Below are 21,431 nucleotides of genomic sequence, written 5' to 3'. Positions count from 1 at the left end.
AATTGGCTTGGAAGGTAAATCCAGGTTCATCTAGTCCAACCCCTTGCACAATCCAGAATTTCACAACTACTTGCTCATAAACGGTGATCCCAATTTCATGCCCAAGTGATCCCTTCATGAAAAATCTTCCAAATCTAGCCTGGTCTGGAAGAAATTCACCTATTATCCCACAGCATCAATTAGCACTTTCTTGGGTATGCGAGGAAAGGCCACAGGAGACAAACACTTGCACATCACTTCTTGCTCATCCACTCACAATCTGCCTAAGTTAATAAAATCAGCATTTCTGTCAGATGACTATCTAGCCTCTGCTTAAAAACTTCCAAATTAGGAAAACTCGCCACCTCCCTAAGAAGCCTGTTCCACTGAGGAACTGCTCTAACTGTCTGGAACTTCTTCACAGTATTTAGCCAAAAATTCTTTTGAATTAATTTCAACCCATTGGTTCTGGTCTGATCTGCTGGGGCAACAGAAAACAACTCTGCTCCATCTTGTGTATGACAGCCCTTTGAGTATTTGAAGATAGTTATCACATCACTTCTTAGTCATCTTTTCTTCAGGCTAAACAGACCATGCTCCTTCAACCTTTCCTCATATGACTTAGTCTCCAAACCCCTCACCATCTTTGTAGCCCTCCTTTGTACACACTCCAGTTTCTCTACATCTTTCTTCAGTTGTGGTACCCAAAACTAAACACAGTACTCTAAGTCAGTGGTCCCCAACCTTTATTAGGCTGGGGACCGGCAGGGCATCAGGCCGCACCCGCGGGGACCACGCCCACGCGGGCCACGGCCACACTTCGGGCCGCACCTGCGAGCCGCGCCTGCGGATCGGGCCGCGCAGGCGCGGCCTGCATGGGTGCAGTCCAGCCCTGATTCCCTTTCCCCGCCCTCCCGCAGTAAGAAGCTTCCCGGGCCGCAAGCTTGCGGCCTGGGAAGTTTTTTACTGCGGAGGGGGGGCGGGGAGAGGGAGCCGCGGCCCGGCGCCATGGCCTTTGCGGCCCGGCGGCGGGCCGCAGCCCGCAGATTGGGGACCACTGCTCTAAGTGAAGTCTAACCAGAGCAGAGTAAAGTTGTAACATCACCTCACAATCTGGATGCTATACAAATCCCTTTTGCCTTTTTAGCCACTGAGTCACACTGCTGACTTATGTTCAGTGTATGGTCTACCAAGACCCCCAGATCCTTTTCACAATTACTTCTGCCACGACAGGTCTCATCTATCCTATAGCGATGCATTTTATTTAATTTTAGCCCACTTTTACAGCCTGTGAAGATCATCCTGTATCCTGATTCTATCTTCTGGTATGTTTGCCCACCCTCTCAGTTTAGTATCATCTGCAAATTTAATAAACACTCCCTCAACACTCCTTCATCCAAATAATTTATAAATATGGTGAACAACACAGGGCCCAGGACAGATCCCTGAGGCACTCCACTCGTCACTCCACTTCAAGAAGATGACAAACCACTTATAAGCACCCTTTGTGTGCGATCTGTCAACCAGTTATTTATCCACCTAACTGTAATAAGATCTGTAACACATTTTACCAACTTGCCAATAAGAATAACATGCAGAACCTTATCAAAAGTCATACTGAAATCAAGGTAAGCAATGTCCACAGCATTCCCATGATTTAGTAAGGTAGTAAATTCCTCAAAACAAGAGATAAGGTGACATGACTTGTTCTTGAAAAATCCATGCTGACACTGAGTAATTACAGCTGCTCAAGGACTGAATTTTTGATTATTTGTTCTAAAACTTTTCCCCAAATTGATGGGTTGGTAGTTACTCAGATCCACCTTTTCCCCCCTTCTTGAAGATGGAGGACAATATTTGCCGGCCTCCAATCTTCTGGCACTTCACCTGTTCTCCAAGAATTGTCAAAAATAATGGACAGAGGCTCAGAAATTACATCTGCAAGTTCTTTTAGTACCCTTGGATGGAATTCACCTGGCCCAGAAGATTTGGTTTCATTTAAAGAAACTAGGTGTTTATGGACTACCCCTACAGTGATCCTAGGCCACAACTCCCATCCGTCATCACATAAAATTATTTTACCATGTTGTGTACGATTCCCCTTGCAAGAGAAGACTTTAGAAGAAGTAGGAATTGAGCAATTCAGCTCTCTTCATCACCTGTTACAATGTCAGTTTCTGGTCCCTGCAATGGTCCTACCATGTCCTTATTCTGTTTCTTACTTTGAATATAACTGAAGAACACTTTTGTGTTGTTTTTCGCATTTCTTGCTAACCTAAGCTCATACTGAGCTTTAGCTTTTCTAACACTCCCTACAGAGATAAATTCAAGTGGGTAGCTGTGTTGGTCTGAAGTAGCACAACAAATATTGAGTTGAATAGCACCTTTAAGACCAACAAAGATTTATTCAAGGCGTGAGAGTCTGGGGAAGAGTGCAAGCTCATGCCTTGAATAAATCTTTGTTGGTCTTAAAGGTGCTATTCAACTAAATGTTTATTGTTACTCTCCCTAAAAAACATTGGTTATTCATTTATATTTCTTCTTGGTTATAAGGTCCTCCTTCCATTTCCTAAATAAGTCTTTTTTATTATTCAGTTCTTTTGAAAGCTGTTTTTGAAGCCATCCTGGTTTCTTTAGGTTCCTCCCAGTTTTCCTTCTCAAAGGCATTGTCAGTGATCGTGCCTTCAGTATTTCACTTCTGAGAAACTCCCAGCCTTCATGGACTTTTATCTCCTTAAGTTTTTCTGACCACAGGATTCTACCTAGCGTAACTTTAAGTTTGTTAACATTTGCTCTCTTGGAGTCCAGCCTGTATGCATGACTATATATAGCTTTTCTTTTCCCCAAGATCATAGTCCAAAATCACATGGTCAATACTACCAAGCACACCCACAAGTTAACTAAACTAGTTTGTGTTTTTTTATGTGCCCTGCATAATAATGCACCCTCATCTCTTGGATTGCTTGATCTCCTGACCTCCGCCCACAAACTCCTCTTTTCTGCTCTGCTGTGTGTGTTTTTTTTTTTTTGTATTTGTATAATATATAATGTTTTCCTACTGAGGATAATGCTTCGTGCATCTGTCAAAGTGGGCTCTGGCTCGTGAAAGCTTGTGACACAATTCACTTGTCTTTTAAGGGGCCTGGGACTCTGTTGTTTTGACAGTATTGGCTATCCCAGTGGGATAACTCCACCTGGTTTACAGACTGCATCTAGATGTCTTGTAGCTCCACAATGCTTGTCCAAGGCTGAGGCTAATTATTGTGTGTATGGGAGGGGGGATATTTGGTGTTCATGCTTTTATATTCAGGTGATGTGACACTTCTGTCAGATGATTTTACTGCAGAAGTATTAAAATATCTTACCACAAGTATCTGAAAAGAGCTGAAGAATGTCAACATGTTTCTTTGTGAGAAGGGAAACTGGAAACAGAAATATGTCCACGGCAAAGGGTCTGCTGCATCAAACATTCCTGGCTGATTGTTCAGAGTGACTGGTAGTGTATTCTGTTTTGTATTCAGTTCTTCAGACTGCTTGGCTCTGTTGCTTTCCCACTAGCATAGGGCTTAAGTTTGGGAAATGAAGAAAGGAAAGAGTCTGTAGCATAGCACAATGTGTGTCATCATGTTTGGGCTGTACAAAAAGGGGGCAGCTAGTGGCCTGTGCATTCTGTAAAAATTGTCACATTATATGCTATGTTAATTTTGCTCTTCAGATTTCAAGAATGCTATTAGCCTTGGCACTAAAGTGAAATGAAATTTCATGTATCAATTGTTCTAGAAAAAACAGGAGTGGTTTAAAGATCTGCGGGGCCCGTAGCACCAGAGCCAGTTTAAGGATTCACAGGGCCCTGTCTGGGTACAATTGCGAGAGGAGTGGCCAGACTGTGAGCAGAGGGGTGCCCCACAGTGGAAAGGGGTGTCTTAAGTGATCTTAAGGAGGGAAAAGGGGGAAGGAAAGAGGATATGGCCCTCATCCATGGGGGGAAAGGCATTGTGTGGGGCCCCTCCAAGTGTGGGCCCCATGGCATGTGCTACATCAGTGGTTCTCAACCTTCCTAATGCCATGACCCTTTAATACAGTTCCTCGTGTGGTGGTGACCCCAACCATAAAATCATGCAAGTGTTCTTTCACAGAAATTAAACCAAAACTGACGAATGGTGTGAAGATCCATTGTTCATGATTGTATATAAATTGGTCTTTTCCCGAGGTTTCTCTGTCTCTTGTTCCACCATGCTGCTCCAGACAGACAAACACTCTATCTTGATCAATCCCACAAGGCTGTTGTGTAGATGGTGCCCCCCCTAGCCAAGCTGCTTGCCCTGCCAGAACCCCTGTGAAAGGGCCATTTGACCCCAAAGGGGTCCAAACCCCCAGATTGAGAACCACTGTGCTACATGGATGAACTGGCCCTGAGAAAACTAGGCTATCTCCTGATGTTTAGTAGGAATTGTTTCCATAAGTTCACTGTAGTACATCTATGGCTCTTTTGTGGGAGTATTTACTGGAACTGAGTAGCAGCACTTTTTGAGGAGGGACTCTCCCAAATCCTGAGGGGAGAATTGATGGGAATAAGTGGAAACTTTATATATTAGTACTGACATCTTTTAAAATAAGAAACCAAAAACACTGAGTACACATCTTTGATTAAGCCGTGATGATTTGAATTCTTCGAGCACACAATGCAACTTTCTTCCAACAAAAACACTGAGTTAATTTTTATGAAGTATTTTATTGTACTGTTAAACAGTAGCAATCATTATACATTTCAAGGATTTGATATCATATCTCTTTTACAACCAGGATGAATTTACCAGTTGGCCTTCCCAAACTGAAATTTGCAGATCTGTTCAATCACAGTCTGCTCTCAATCTGAGTACTATTTGACTAAAAGATTCCTACAGTTCATACCCATTGAAAGGCCCTGGCAAATTAAATGACCTTGCAGTAGTTCCCAAAAAAATATCTAATGATGGCTCTCCCTCTGTCTCCATAGGGAGGTCATCCTAAAATGTGGGTGCTGCAGTGGCTACTATTAGTAGTGTGGACTACTATTAGTGGGAAATAGCCAGTAGATGGCAGCCTGAAGATTGTAGTAGTTTAAGGTGACCAGATTATCCCACTTTTGGAGGGACATCTGGGGGTACCTGGCAAATTGTACTTGTGTTGAAATTAAAAATATATATTACAATACTATTTTTGCATTCTATGCATTCTATGAAATTTTTTAATGCTCCATATAGACCAAATTTTTAATCAAGAACACCCCCCCCCCCCAGTCTATGGTGTCCCGCTTTACCAGTGTTAAAATCTGGTCACCTTATAGTAGTTACATGAGGACTAGGGATATGTGGTTCATCTTAAAATATCTGAATTCTTTTCAGGCATTGTTAAACTGAATTGTGATTCCCCACCCCCACTCCTTTATTCAGGATGCAAATACCTGAATCTGAATTGCCTCAGCAATTGATTTGGGTTGATTTAGATTCCCTGACTAACTTCTAGAGACACATTTTAAAACCTCCAACTGACACTGCAGACAGCTGGCTTTCAGACAGGTCCGGTTGGGGAGAAAGACCCTGCCAAACAATTGATCCAGAAGCTGGGTCTTTAAATGTCTTCCCAAATCTCTCTCTGCAGCCTCATATGTGGTCTGCTGGGAAAATGTTTAAAACCCCCAAACAACTGATCCTAAGGACCAGCTGTTAGGCAGGGTCTTTAAACATCTCTCTGTCAGACCCGGTCTGAGGCTGCAGAGATTCTTTGCAGCATTGACTGTTTGTCAGGCTCCAAAGGAGCTGAATAGATTCAAATTAACCTGAATCATGGATCCTGAATCATATTACCAAGCCAGTGATTCAGGTGATTTGGGTATATCTGAATCAATCCGGGCCAAATTAAAAATATACTATATTTTTGTGTGCACACATCTGTAATGGAGACCTATGGATGAAAATGGTCTTTTAGACATGTGGGTTCTAAGGCTTTAAATGTCATAACCAACACCTTAAATCCAACTTGGAAACAAACTGGCTATCAATCTAGCTGTTTTATGATGTGCAAGATGTTCATATCAGCTAGCTTCTGACAACCAGGCTCTTGCATGCTGAACCATCTGCACCTTCATTTCCTCTTTGTCTCTCTCTTTTGCACCCACTCTATTCTGCCCACATCATTTTTTGAAATGAGGCCTCAGAACCACATAGATACCCCTGGTATGGCATGACCAATGCAGTGGAATTATGATGTTTTGTGGTTTCAGTGTTATGTATTAACCTTTTTTGCCACTGCATCATGCTGACTGCTCATATTCAGCTTGTAATCCACCCATAACCAAGACTTTGTTCACACACAGTGCAACCCAGGCGTGTGTCCATGCACTTCTCCTTTTTCTTACCCAAATGTAGACCTCTTCACTTACCCTCATTTAATTGTATTTTATTCACATTTGTCCACTTTTCCAGTGTGTTCTGATCTCATTAACTTCTATCTAACTACTGAGGTAATTGCCACTTCTCTCAATTTGGTGTCATCTGGAAATTTCTAGAGTAATCCCTCCATTCCCTCATCCAGACAAAAACATTGAAAAGTGCCAGGCCCACAACTGAGTCCTGAGTGTCCCCAATGGACATTTCCCTCTAATCAGATGAAATGCCATTGGCAGCTACACTTTGGGTATGGTTCTCTATCTAGTTCCCTGTCCACTCAACTATCCTAGAATCCAGCCTGCCTTCCTCCAGTTTACCCATCAAACTGCTGCCTCATGATTGCTAGATTAATTGATCTTTCCCTTCCCCCTTCCATGCTCTCTCTCTCTCTTATTTCTTCATAGACAGTATTACCCATTGATGATTCTCTCCCCCTCTTCTTTACACAAACAAACAAAATGAGCCCTGTGCCCCCTAGGAACTTGTTAAATTGCTTCAGTGTCAAGCAGGACTAACTGACTGAACTTGAGAACCTGATAGTCTAAGCAGCTTTGTGATATTACCTGGCAGTCTGCGGGAGGGCATTGCCTCTCTGAGAAATCTTGCGGGGGGGGGGAGGAGACTTTGAGCCCCTCTTTTCCTCCCATAGTTTACACCCCAGCCATCAGCACATCATGGGGAACCCTGTCAAATGCTTTGGCAAAATCCAGATAAATGACATCAACAGAGTTCCCATGATCCCATAAGCTTGTCTGTAATGGACAATGAATGGTTAATGTGTTAGCCCAGTGTGAGACTTGAGTAACAGGGGATTCAAATGGCATTCTACGGTTGAGAGTATGAGTTAAGAATGGCAGTTGAGAGTGGCAGTTAGAACAGTGAAGTTCAATTGAGGAGAGTCAAGGACCAAGAGAGGATCCTGAAATAAGAGTGGGACAAGTAGTGCTTCACAGAAGGAAATAGCTCCTCATAAAGTTAAATTGACCCCTATCTGTTGTTAAAGAGAAAGGAGTAAGTAGTACTTCCTTGAGGGAAATAGCTCCTAGATCAAGGGGATCCCTATCAAGTGTTTAAAAAGGAATTTTTTTTACTTGTGCTTATGTCTTCACCACCCTAAGTATTTTTGAGACAAACAAACCTGTTTATTTAAGCAGTGACTGCCAAAGAGATTTATTCCACAATTTTAAAGATCTGTTGCAGAACAAAACAGCTACATTATGACATAATTTGATATATACAATTTTTTCAGTTCCTCAGCTCCCTTAGCAGGGTCAGTATATAACTATATACATCAGAACAGTTTGTTGGGATAGACAGTAAAACAAGGAAGAAGAAAAGTGACTGTTTAGTCAAGAAGAAAAAAGGGGAAAGTGGGGATACATTATACCAGCACTCAGTCAAAGAAGAAAATAAGACTGGTCTGGTGGATCTGTTGGGAAAAAATCCATGCTGACTTCCTTGGATCACCAAGTTGTCCTTCAGATACTCACAGACCCTTTAAGCCCTGCTCAAGTATCTTCCCTGGGACAGAGGTAAGACTGACTGGCCTGTAGATTCCTGGGTTCTTCTTCCTCCCCGTTTTGAAGACTGGGGTAATATTTGCTTTCCTCCAGTCTTGCATCTTCCAAAATCTCTTGAAGATGATGGACAAAGGCTCTGCAGGCTCTCTAGAAAGTTGTTTAATGACCCTTGGGTGCACACTATCTGGCCCAATGGGGTTGTATTTGTCCAATGTGTCCAGGACAAGCAGCTCCAGTCCTTCTGAAACATCAGCCTTCCTGACCAGGATTATTTCTGTCTTGTCTGCATTTAGCTTCAGGTTGTTTTGCTTTAGCCACCTGATGGCAGTCTTAAAATACTGGTTCAGGACCAAAATCAATACATCTGGAGGTTTGGGACACAAAATAAGTTTTGTGTCATCTGCATATTGCTGATAATCAACCCTATCTCATTCATATAGATATTGAAGAGAATAGGTGTGAGAGTAGAACCCTGTGGTATGCAGGATTTCACATTCTATCACCTTAACCATTTCCACACTGAGAACTTTGCTGCCCAAAGGGACGTCCCACATGAATTTGGGTTCAAGCAGGTGCCGGGTCTGAGGGTATACCTAACCATGCTTTCTTTTCATTCTTTATCTTTGACAATGCCTATCTATGGACACTGATTTCCTGAAGATGCTGCCTTGCCTTAATAAAGATAACATTAGGATATCCTAATGCTGGGAACTCCTGTGTGTTCATGTTGAGGAGCTTTTGGGACTGCACCCCAGGGTCATGACACATTGCAGCTCACGTGCAGCAGAGCAAGCTTTTGTACTGCCTGTCATTACTTCAACTTGAATACTTTAATAGAGAGCTTGCCATGCTTAATTACAGCAGTATTGAACAGTCAAGTGAATAACATTTGTGCATGAAGGTGTTGGCTCTCTAGGTGCCTGGCTGAATTCATTTGTGAGGGTTCACGAATTCTGCAGCATCATTTTTTTTAAGACTAAGACTGTCTTTTCTAAACTTACTTGATGGGCGTTTAAGAACTTCTATTAAAGCACAATGGTCCAAAGAGCAGCTGTTGCCTTAAGATAAATGGCAAGTCCTCTGTGAACAGCATTTCCTGTGGCTTGCTGTTAGCTGACAGAGGGTGGGGATGAATGGCCTCAGTGAGAAGAAAGGAGAGAGCGACACTGACTCTCTGAGAAGTATTTTTCAGCTCAGCCGCAAGAGGATCCTGCAGCCAAGGAAGAAGCAGGCAGGCATTAGTTTCTTGTTGTTGGACTGAAGTTGTTTTGCAATCTGCACAGTGCAGTAAAGCTGCAAGAAACCTGTTCCATGAAGAGGACTGCCAACTTTTTTTTTTACGAGAGAGTGAGGCAAGTGGGAAATCTTAGAGTCCATTGGGAATAGTGAAAACAACCCATCCGTTCAAGAAACCGTCCTTACCTGCAGTGTATTGTTGCACTGGCTCTTTGGAGCTGTCCAATCTTTGGGTGCTGAAAGGAGAAATACTTAACTGGAGATAATTTCAGAGGCTAGCCGGGTTGAAATGTAGTAGGACAGTTAGATTCAGTAGCACCTTGTTGGCCTCTAAGGTACTATTGGATTTGTACTTAACTGGAGTTTGGTAAAAGGAGAAACATGCATTTAAAAGCCCCCCTCGAAGTGTCACTTCTGATTTTATCATCTCGCCAGTAATTTTAGCCCAAAATCACCTCCCCAATGCGGACAACTTATTAAAACCTGTAAAAATCAATCATAAACCAAGATGATGTTGATGTTAAATAGGTTTGCAAACTGAAGGTACTATCTAAATCAAAAGAAAAAAATGTAACATGAATTTTAATGAATGTATTTCCACTGAAATCATTGGTACATGTGAGCCTTAAGACTAGGTATGAGTGAATGTTCACATTTCCATTTATTCACTGTTCTTGAATTTAATTTCATGTTTTATTGTCCTCATTTTGATTTCTAGTTTAAATGGGAATCTACAATTCTGGAATTGGAGTATGGAGTTTATAGCTTTCCTTTAAGGGTCACTTGCTTTTCTTCTCTGTCCCCTGACCAACATAAGAAAATAGCATTCTTGGCTATATATGTGACTATATAAAGATTCTGTGTGGGTGGTTGTTTGCTGAAATGTACACCAAAAGACTCTTGAGACCACTATTGCATCACATCAGGATTGCTCGTTGTCAGTGCTTTATCAATGTACAGTGTAATCTAGGGGGGAGAACTTTAGGAACAGGAAAGCTGTGACAGACTACACATGCAAAGCAATCTGGACAACAGTCAGAAACAAGATGACAACAATGAAGTGCACCTAATTCATCAGTTGCAATTTAGAATTCCAAAATCTGTGGAGAAAATTGTTACAAAACATGTCAAAAGATTATCTAGTTCAGTGTGATGTATAAATACGGTAGGAAGATCCTTTTATCAAGAAGTTCATAGCCCTTGTGGCCCATTCAAAGAGGTGAGCTCATAAAAATATTATCTATATTTTTAAAAAATCTGAAATTTAGAGTTAATGAGTGGTTTTATATGGGAAGATATCTGTGATGGGCTGCACTTTTTAAAAGCTCAAAAGTGCTGCACAAACAGCTAAAGGACTATGAAGGGTTAATTCTTCAAACAGAGAGCCTTGAATGACAGGCTACTCCAAACTGATTAGCAACAGATGAACAGAGAAAGTGTTCTTAATTGGCTGCTGAGGAGATTCAGTCTGATTTCAGCTGTAGCCAAGAAGAGTCAAGTACTGACAGTTTTGGAATTCAGCCCTGACTGAGAATAGTTTGACACAGTCAAGAGAACTGGGGGAAAGTTGGCAGGGATATTTGGGAAGTAGGTGAAGACTCCCATTTGGGCTAAAGAGGATAGATATTCTAGTGAGAGAAGAATTTTCCTAACCAGACCAATTGGGGATTAGCTCTAAGAGTGCAAAGTTCCCTGGTCTGGGGTTAGAAACTGACTTTAGAGACCCTAGAGGTCAGTTAAAAACTCAAGATGATACTGGTGTTTCAAGAGAATGGAATTGGGTGCTGTAAACAGTGTACCGACCTTTTGGAAACCAAAAGAGAGAATATTCAATGATTACTGGAGCGTTCAGGGAAAACACTGGAATAAAAACCTCTCAATATAAAGACTGATATGACTGTTAAAAGTTTATGAAACTCTCATTAGCCTGAAACATAGGAATTAAAGTCTCTGCATGTACTGATTTTACTCCAGAGTTAGCTATATTGAATTACATCAGAAATTTTCAGCCTGATTCACCCGATCTTTCCCCGCTGTGTTAAATAAAATATTTTGTTATTTTTGAATTTCAAAATGCTTCAACTGTCTTTTAAGTTAAGTTCAAGGGCGTTTCTAGTTCATCTCTTAGATTCCTGGGCTAAACCATCAGTATCATTATCATACTGTGACAGGGTCAGACAGCCAGAGTTCTTCAGCAAAGAACAAAATATATTACTAGGGTAGCTCAGTCAGTAAAAGACAAACAGATCAGACCTTTTCTGCACCTCAGTGTTGCCACTGTTTCCTGATGAACTGAATCCCCAGCTGATGCCCTGACTTTGGCCCATTATGTGTGGGGTGGATAGCATGCATTCGGGGTGGAATGGCGGCGACTAAAATCACTGATAACGCACGGAGCTGGCTGCAACTGTCCGCAGGTTCGGTGCATGCCACTGAAAAAGCTGCGTTAGCGAAATGCGGAAGAAAGCGCAGTTTCTGGGTGACCGGGGCGCAGCCAGAAGTGGTGCCGGGGTCACACGTGCATAATCGGTTACTCTGGGTTTTGCCGCCATTGCATCCTGTCCCATGCATAAGCGATTTGCTTCGCTTCCTCCTCCTCCACGTTTTCCATGTGGCCCAAAATCGCCGTTTCAGCGGCCGTGCATAATGGGCCTTTTTGGCACCCCTTCTGCAATGGACATTTATTTTGGGGGGATTTTTCCCCCTTGAATTTGGATCTGACCCTCTCCCTGGGTTCCACACATCCTTTGAAAAGGGGTTGTGCGGCTATGTTGTCACGTGCTTTGCCAGTGACAAATGGAGTGGGCGAGTCAGCTACATGGCTGACAACCCTATTTCAGACTTCCCCTCCACCTTTCAACAATTATAAACTCTAAGATAGGCATGCAGGTTTCAGAAAAATGGGCATATTCAAATGTTTTCAATTATCTCTTTTGCCTAGTTCAAATTAATTATAAGTAGAAGAATGTGTTGTTGTTTTTTACAGCCAAATTTATGTCCTTACCTGACACTGAGAGCAAACCTCAGGAAAATTGTATATTCCATGCTGAGTGCAATTAGTCACTGGAGCTAGAATGAGTGATAAAAGTGACACAATCCAAATTACATATGACATCTGAGCTCTCTTTTCTTGAGTGTGTTTTTGTTTGTTTGTTTGTTCCTTGGGGTGCCTTCCAAATCCCCTTTCCATTCTTCTGTGTTGAAGCTGCTTGTTGGCCCAATCCAAAAGAACAACTTGCAAAGTTACTCCATGCTTTCCCTCTCTGGTAGACCTGTGATTCATTCAGTTTATTCTGCCTTTGACACTTGATGTGCAGTCATTGATACAGAAAAAGGCAATAACAGGCCAACCAGCTTATCTAGCCCAATGCAGAAGTCCACACTTCATTTAAATCAAGTCAGACTAGCAAGTTAGCATGCAAGATATTGGCCAGAACACAGAAATATAGTAAAGTTACTCTAAGAATAACCTCACTAGAAGCAGGGGTACTAAGGTCTGTGACAGAAGTGGTAGCATCATTTTTTTGCTGAATTTTATTTATTTCATTTTAGTTTGTTCATGTGCTGCTTCTTAGTTTTACAAAAAAGCACTCAAGGCAACTGATGAGGGTGCAAAACATAAAGCTAAAAATTTCATAACACCAATGCTATTAAAAATTCAGGTAGAAAACAACTGTATTCAAAGCCTTTCTGGAATCAAAGTCTTCATTTTATACAAAAATACCAGCTAAGATTGTCACTCACAACTTGGAGGGTAGCAGCTGAGAAGCACTGCCAACCAAATCCTAATACCAGCTCCTACAGGAAGGTCTTACTTATTGTTTTTAAAGTTCAGGAAAACTAGGGCAGATAAGTAAAATTTCTAGCAATTTTGAAGCCATGGAGTTGTGTTTTTAAGAGAGAGAAAAATACCTTCAGATCAAGCCTAAGCATATTTTGCTATTTTAACAGCAAAAAAGCATTTATTATTTAACATATAGAACTGTATTTATTGGCATTTATATTTTTGTTTTCTATAAGCAAATTATTATTGTTGTTGTTAGATTTATTTCCCGCCACTCCCCGTAGGCTCATAGTGGGTAACAGTATTGTCCCCATTAAAATACCCATCTTACAGCTTAAATGTAAAGCAAAAGAAAGCTACAGATAATTGCACCCAATGCTAAACTAGCATCTTTCACTCATACCACAAGACGAAAAGACGAGAGTTATGTTCAGCGTGTTCCCCAATGACTGAAAAAAATCCTGTCTCCCACTTTTTCTTGACCTTCACCTCTCTTGGTAAAAATGGTATTCTGGACCTATGACCTTTATGGCTTAATGGAACCAGCACCTTTGAACTGGATCCAGAAACAAACTGGAAGCCACTGCATCTGTTCACTGTGGTTTTCCCTAGTCCAGACTGAAGTCTCTGCATTTCATGTCAGTAGACGTTTCTAGACGACCTTCAAGGGGAGTTTCACTTCTAGCATACCAAGGCATCAGGACCAAGGCTAGGGCCCCTCTGTCCAGAAATGGCTACAGGTGGCAGAGCAGCTGAGTCTGTTAACTAGAGAAATGCAACGTGACACCATCTGTACGTTGTCACCTACTTGTAGCTCTGCTTTATCCCTAATCCACAGCGCTATAGCATTTTCTCTGGATTTGTTCTCCCTCATTCAGTCTTCCACTGCCTCCAAAAAATGATTTAGTACTTCACACACTTTCCTGGAGAACATCAGCATATTAATGATAACTTTTCTCTATGACTTCACCCAGTGGCTTCCTGTGGAATGCTGCAGTGTTCAGCCTAGGGCCCAGCAATGTCTTCACAGGGGTGGCCAAACTGCAGTTCCCCAGATATTCATTGATGACAATTCCCGTGAGCCCCTGACAGCACATGTAGTGCATGAGCATCTGGAGAGCTGCAATTCAGGCACCCCTGTGTAGACATTGCTGGGCACTGACTAAGCTGAACACTGCAGCACTCCACAGGAAATTAGGAAGCTAAGAAGACCCCAGCTCCACCTTCCACAGAGAATTGGGGACCCTACAAATGAGTGCCCCCATGGCTTGTCTCAGCCAGATTGTCCAATAGGGTCCCAAGGTCAGTGGAATCAAAGTCCATGGACAGCACCAATAAAAACAACAGGACACAACCCTCCCTTGTGACCTTGTAGCTCATCTATTGGGATAATCAAGGAGGTTTCTGTACCACAATCTGGCATGGACTCAGACTGAAAAAGACCTCAATAATTTCAAGAAATTATTGCAAAGTTCAATAATGTTGTCAACCCCCCCCCCAGTAGATCTGAAACAAACCTTTATTAATTGTTCAGCTTGTTCCATTAAAGAATCCCCTCCAATGATATCTTTTCCACAGCCTTTTTTGAAATACAAAAAAGAGAGAAGCATCAAGGCTGTTAACAAAGTGTAACTAATTTGTACCATCCATTGGGCCAGTCCTCCTCTGACAGATTTAGCAAGCCCAGAGGGGCACAGATCAAATGAGAAGGCTTCACGTCTTCAAGTATTCTGCCTTAATTACTGTGTTTGTGAAATTACGGGCCATGCAGTGAGTGCTTGAGTCACGATTCTCAGAAGCCAGGCTATTGTTTGCTAAAATTCTCTAGAATTTTTTCCCTTCTAAATGGGTAATTTACTGATCAATGAGCATGCACCTTTTAGCACCTTGAGGAACACAGAGCATTTAAGGGCACACAGTCATGCAATTGTCTCATTTTACAAACCCATGAAGCTGGGCTTCAACTAGTCAAATGTTCTGTGCTCTGCCTAGCAGGAGCCCTCGAGGGTCTTGAAGGGCCAGGAAGGGCCAGTGAAGAGGCCTCTCTCAGCAGTTGCATCCTGACCTCCTCTGCATTTAAAGCATGTGCTCCATCCACTGCCTTTTCCCAGAATACATGACAGCATTTATATAGAACACTTCAATTGTGTTCAAAGCACCGAGGTCAAGACCATCCTGCAAGGCAGGATAATTATGGCTTCATTATTGGAGACCCAAAGGCTTCTCTTGTATGTTCCTGACAGGCAGGAGCTAAGGAAGCCTTGTGAAACCTGGCCAACTTCTTCGCTGCTGTGTTACTCCAGTGCTCTTTGGACAATTCTCAGGCTCAAAAAAGAGACCGGTGTTGAGAACTGGATGGTTGTTATGCATTTTTGATCTTTGGCCTCCTCCCAAGTTTCCTTGGCTTGACTAATGCTTTGTATTCTTTCTCCTGCTTTTGTCAAGGGATTGGTATTGTCTGCTCTGGCTGACAGCTGCTGGTCAGGTTTTGAGGAACCTTCATCCCCTGGCTGATCAAGAGCTGAGGGCCAGATTGGGGAACTCCAGAAAGCAGCTTTGCCTACATAGGCAAGCTGAGAAAGGTGGGGGGGGGGGCTATCGGGGATGGGAGGAAACCCTTCCCTGTTCCGGAGGGAGCAGGAGACGTTCAGACCCTCCTGGGGAAGCCGGTGGAGTCCCCAGGTGGCTTCTCCCCCCCCTTGGCCTGCCCCACCTGCAGCCCTGCATATTCACGCCCTCTCCCTGCCCGTTTTGGAAACGGGGGGGGGGGAGCTGGCCCCGGCACGCTCGCGTTGCCTCCCGCCCCTCTCCGGCTCCTTCTGAGTCAGGCTCCTCCGCCAGCCCTCGCTGCCAAGTCCTGCCAAGCGGGCGGACGGACGGCCTGGGGAGGGGGGGGGGTCTTGACTGCCTCCCGTTGGCAGGGCCCTCCCCGCGCACGCGAGGACCTCCGAGGCGAGGCTGTCCGCGCAGAGGCTGGCTGGCTGGCTGGCTGGCGAGGAGGCATCCGGGCTGGGCTCCCTGCTAGGCGCGGGCGGCGCTGAGTGTCGCCGCTGCTGCCCGGGGGCGGCGCAGGGAAGCCGGTGGGGTGGGGTGGGGGAGTTGTGCTGCCCCCCGCCCCGAGGGCGCTTCCGGAGCGGCGGGCTCCCGGCGGCTGGCGGGCTGGGCGCCGACCTGTTGGCCCGGGCGGAGGGAGCCCGAGGCGCGCCGCCAATGGTGCTGCAGCCCTCCTCCCTGGGAGACCCGGCGCCCGCCTGCCGGCGCGCCGTGCGGAGTCCGAGTCCCGCGCCGGGCACGGAGGGCCGCCTGCCGCCCCGCGCCTGATGTCCTCTGGCCAGCCGCCGCCGCCGCCGCCTGCCGCCCCGCCGAGCGCCCCGAGGGCGGCCGTCCGCTGAGCGCCAGGGAGGGGCCGGGCCCTGGCTCGGGGGAGCTGGCCGGGGGGCTCGCCGCGCCTGGCGGAGCGGGACGGGGGCGTCTGCCTGGGCGGCGCGGAAGAGCCCGCGAGGCGCGGAGGGCGGCGGCACAAGCGCCCGCAGGGCTGCTGCACTTTCTTCGCGGCTTCTCTCCGCCGCTCGGATCATGTCCGCGAGGCTCCTGCTGGCCGCCGTCTTCCTCCTGTCCGCCTGCCAAGCCGGGTAAGTCAACCTGCGGCGGCGGCTCTTGCCGCTCGCTCGCCAGCCGCCCAAGGACCCCCCCCCCCCGCCGGGCCTCGCCCACCTCCCGCCCGGGGGCTTCCGTCCCACCTGCTGGGGGGAGGGGAAAAGGACTGACGGGGCAGAAAAAGGCTCCCGGGACTGCGGGGGGGGGGTCTGCTCTGGCCGGGACCCCTCCCTCCTCTGCCCCCCCCCCGCGCCGAAAAGTTTTCCCCCGTCCCGGGCCGGGTGGGGAAGGCAGCGCGGGGGGTCGACCGGGCTTCAGGCAGCCGCGCGCCTCGTCCGAAAGGCAGTGCTCGGGCAGGAGCCGGGGGCGAAGTCGCCTTGCGGGGCCTGGCGCCGGGTCTGCTCAAGGCAACGACTGCCGGTCCCGGATGGGACAGAGCAGCCTTGCCCGGAGCCCTTGGGCGCCCCTTCGGAGCCCGGCCCATTGGCTGCGGGGGGCGGGCGGGCCAGAAGGAGGTCTCTGGCGCCGCTTCATTGGCCGGATCAAAGCGATGCTGTCGCCTCCGGAGCCGGGCGGAGATTATCCGCCGCGGCGGTTTCCTTCGCTAATCATATTACCGCGTTACCATAATGCCTTAATAATCGTGTCCCACAATCCGTTCCGCAGACCTCAGCCCCATGGCAGAGAGAGATGGCCCTCTTGGACAGGCTGGTTGGGCTTCACTTGCCTGGCCACCTCCCCTCCCCCACTGCTCCCCCCCTCTCCCCCCCTCTCCCCCCCCCCACTACTGCTGGGGCCAAGGAGCCCAGGGGCCGCTTCCAAACTTAGATCCTTCATCTTTGCAAAGTCAGGTGTCTGCTTCTCTTTCCATGGAAATTTCATTGGGGTGACTCTGCTGCTCATGGAGGGGGGGGGGATTTCTGCTGCTTTGGCCTGACTTACATCCAGGCTAGGGCATTATTTTATTTTGCCTATACCTTTCCACCCTGTTCTATACCTGGCCACCTGTTCCCCAGGTTTCTGATGATGACCACTCATGCATTGTTCAATTGCTGAGGCCGGGGAGGGGGGGGATGTTGTTGACACCAGTTCCTTCGTAGAGAAAAGGGCTGGTCACGTAGTTGAAAAGGCCGCTCTTACCCAACAGGTAGTGTTCTAGAAGACTGATAAAAATGGTAGTTATTTAGCCTCCAGGATGATCTCCTGGCTGACTTGCACCACCCTGAATGTAAAGACAAGCAGATGCACTCCGAAGCCACCTGATAAAAATACACACACCTTTGTATACCATGTGCACCTCAGCGGTTGTCTCCAGTGGGGATGGAATGAAGACAGCCCTGCTTTGAATCCCAGCTCTGCCCAGTGAGCAGATAAGCGTATGAACAAGAGCCCCCCCCCTGGAGATCCGGTGGGATTTACAACATGGCTGCCTGGTGTGACTTGACAGACGCTGAATGATCAGCATGGCTTGCTGCTAGAAACAAATGGCTTCCCACAGATACACCAAATAATGTGAATTAACAGAGTACCTCAGTGAGGATCTGAAGTGTCCTTGTGCTGAGGACTGTTCATACCCAGTATTGTTTCACTCTTCAGAGACTTGGGCAAAGGTGCTTGAACCTGGGACTCTGTGTGCCCCTGGGCAGGTGTTCTGCCTCTGCAGGAGGGCACTGTGCAGAGTTGCTCGCACAAAAGGAAGTGCCTGGCTCCATGTCATACTTAAAAGCCAGGGTTGCTTCATAGTTCTCTAACGGAATAAAAACATTAAGCCACCACCCAACCCAGACAAGAAAGCTAGAGATCCCTTTAGAATGATCCCTGCACTTTTACAAGAAACTCTGCCATTGGAAGTACCGTAGAATCCAGGGGGGAAAGATCCAGGGAAAGCTAGTTCATTCTCCAGTTTCTGCATATGAGCCATCTGAATCAGTGTGCTGCATTCCTTCATGTGGGCAAGTGTAGTGTGTGAACAGACCAGTATTGAGCACAGATATAATCAGCAGCATTTTCCCATAAACTTAGCAGTGTTGTTCTTAGTGGCTCTGCTGATAGGGATTACTTTCTTAGGATTTACATGTTGTTTGAAAACGTTATTTCGGCAACTGTTATAGGAAGGTAATGTCTTTTTGCACTCAAAGTGAAGACATGGGAAACACACTTAATGAGACTGTCCCTTCTTGTATATCCTTAGAGAACGATTGGGTGGCCCACAGTTTAGTAAACAGGATACCTGCACTCCTGCTGCTCAGGCTCCTGCTGACAGAGGAATGACATTCTACGTTGTGCACATGAGAAGGCTACACAAACATTCTTGCTTCCTTGCCCCACAGACATGCGCTGATTCTCATAAAAAAGTGAACCAGCCCTCATCTGTGGGGCATAGGTACAAACTCCAGGTGTCTAGACTCCACTGTTGGCTTTAAAAGTAACCTGACAATTCTTATGCAGTTGTTGCAGACAGCAAGAATCTGGTCTCCCGTGAAGACCTTGCAGTTACATCTTATTTTCCCATTTTCCAATACCATTCTTTCTTTTGACGTCTTTCTACAGTCAACATTCTTTAATTTCTCTCAGTTTTTTTGTTTTAAAAATGAATTTTGGTACAGTGCTTTTTTCTGTTTTCCTGCAGTGTCCCCCCCTTCAAAGCAGGGCTTAATCCAGAATCTCTTTCTGAAGTGGGCCCCAGTTTTGGAAGATGCAAAGGACTGTCTTTGGGAGTAACATCCTTTCTCACCAATGAATTATTTATAACTCACTGGGGTATCAGATTACTCTGGTGAGAAGACAGATAGTTCTACAAATCTGAGAAAAGCATAGCTTTGCAGAAAAATCTAAAGTCCAAAACACAGAAGGGTTAAACCTCTCAAATAATAGAAGCAACTTTAAGAAACAAATGACCTTACTGACCATTGCTAAGCCACCACCACAGTGACTTCTGGGGGTCTTGGACTCTAAAGCCTGCTGGCCATACTTTCTCTTCCAACCCCCTCCCCCCTCTTCGCCTGGCTGAAGGGGGGAGGCTTGGAGCACAAGGTCTGTTGTACACATCTTCTGAAGTCTCATGCTGGTCCCTGATTCCTCCTTATACCTCCTCCTCCTCCTCCTCCGTTTTCCACCTTGCCGTTGCTTCTACCCCAGTCACCATCTTGGCCCCACTGCCTCCACTTCTTTTCTGTTCCTCCAACAATTTTTATCTGAGGTCTGAACTCTCAGGTATATGCCATCTGGAGCAGTAACCTTGTTACTTTTCAGGCTATCAGTTGACACTAGAAGGACATCTCAAGTTCATTACGTTAAGCTAATTTTGTTCTGAAGCCTCATTCAAAAGATTTAAGCATGGGTATCTGGTCATTTCCTTAACATTTAGGATTAAGTCAAGGCTTAAGTTCCCCTAAACTGGCTGAATGAGGCAACTGCTCCCAGGTGCAGTGATTCCATCTTAGCAATACAAAATTCCAAATCTCAAATTCCTGCTGAAAACTAGCTGGATCCTGCACAATATTTTCACCATCCATGGCATTTTTGTCCAAGGAAAGAAGCGTTGTATTGGCACAAGAGGCTTTTTCCAACACATAGTCTGTTCAACCCACAAGGGAAGTCCATAGCTTCTTAGGATGCCAAATCAGTGGGCCAGTATGGGAAAGGTGCAACCCCCCCCCCTCCCTCCCTGTGCCTTGGTTGTCTGGCTATGACTTGCTTCTTTTCTCTGCAATATCCAAGTCACTGGCAGACCATAGAGGATAGGCACAAATGGTTGAAGACGCTTCTTCAATAACTAACTGGCTGCTTCTGAAGCCTCCCCTCCACCCAGTGGGCTACCTGTGAGGAAATGCTTCTACATCCATTCCTCCGCTGTGCAACTTGGGTGCAAGGTGGCTGCTTGACTGTGCCTTTAACTTTTCCTATTGACTCCCTTAAATGCACCAGCTTTTCTGTTGGAATGGAATCAGTATAGTAAGAAGCTTCTCCACTTTACAGCAATGTTAATTTGAGGGTTTTGTAGAAGAAAATAGTCAATAAGCTATATGCATTTAGATTTATCTCATTTTCAGCTCATCCACCCACACATCATCTAGTAGCAGTTTGTAGTCATTTACAAAAAAACACCACCACCACACCTGGAGAACAAATACAGCTCTGTTCCGTTCTCTTTCACATTCTAAGCATTATTAGGAAGCATTATTTTTGGATCTGTGCCTCATTTGTTTTCATGTGCATTTCCCTCCACCATGCACAAAAACAGTAGCATGTCGTTGTTTTATATCTAGAATTTCAATCCACCCATGCAAAAGTATACAGAAAAAGCTTTCAGTCACCTCCTCTTGCATGAGGCTCTGTTCATTTACATGTTTGTTCTGTCAGAAGAATGGAAGTCCATTTTGCCCTAGAGACATCTGAAGGATTTCAACTCTGATTTCTAATTTCTTTAAGAAATCCCTTTCTTTCCTAGGGCCTATTGAGAGTACACAAGATAGGGGAATGGCTGAGCAGCTGGTTCCTAAGCAACCATCAAGTCTTTCCTCTCGCCATTCTGTCTTCAGGATGTACTGTTGGAACTTGACTAACCAAGGTCTAGCCTCAACCATGCAATGTAAATATAGTAAAGACTTTGAACACAAACGTAATGAGCCCTGGGGTCTGAGCTGGCAGTTACCCTAGTGCTTCATTGATCTGGTATTGTTTTCACAGGAATTGGGAGAAAGGAGGGGAGAGACTGAATCAGCAGCTGTGAGGCTGAGAGGGAAATCACTTAAATCCATTAGCCAGCCTGGGTTGTCCCACTTTCTAACCGGAGTGTTTCTCCATTCTGCCAATACTTTTCTGTTGGACATTGGGGTTTGTTTTCTGGAACAGTGCCTGCTAGGCTGAGGTTGTACGTCTTGGCTG

At 45.4% G+C, this 21,431-nt stretch overlaps 1 protein-coding gene and 1 pseudogene across 5 annotated transcripts in view; one reads left to right on the top strand and one right to left on the bottom strand.

The window, feature by feature from the left end:
- Window positions 1–1,085: 1,085 nt before the first annotated feature.
- Window positions 1,086–16,525, bottom strand: LOC143840829 (uncharacterized; annotated as a pseudogene).
- GABRG3 (gamma-aminobutyric acid type A receptor subunit gamma3) overlaps window positions 15,763–21,431 on the top strand; it is a 402,032-nt gene continuing 396,363 nt past the window's right edge. For 2 of the 5 annotated variants that reach the window (XM_077343426.1, XM_077343429.1), the window contains exon 1: window positions 15,764–16,579. In XM_077343426.1, the coding sequence (XP_077199541.1) occupies window positions 16,524–16,579 (56 nt within the window). In that variant the 5' untranslated portion in view covers window positions 15,764–16,523. Of the gene's footprint in view, window positions 16,580–21,431 lie in introns of all 5 variants that reach the window. The other 3 variants (XM_077343428.1, XM_077343425.1, XM_077343427.1) reach the window with 2 other exon arrangements.

Source organism: Paroedura picta, chromosome 6 (assembly GCF_049243985.1).
Source record: "Paroedura picta isolate Pp20150507F chromosome 6, Ppicta_v3.0, whole genome shotgun sequence".
Taxonomy (NCBI): domain Eukaryota; kingdom Metazoa; phylum Chordata; class Lepidosauria; order Squamata; family Gekkonidae; genus Paroedura; species Paroedura picta.
The sequence above is the reverse complement of the archived record's forward strand: the minus strand, read 5'-3'. Positions and strand labels throughout refer to the sequence as shown.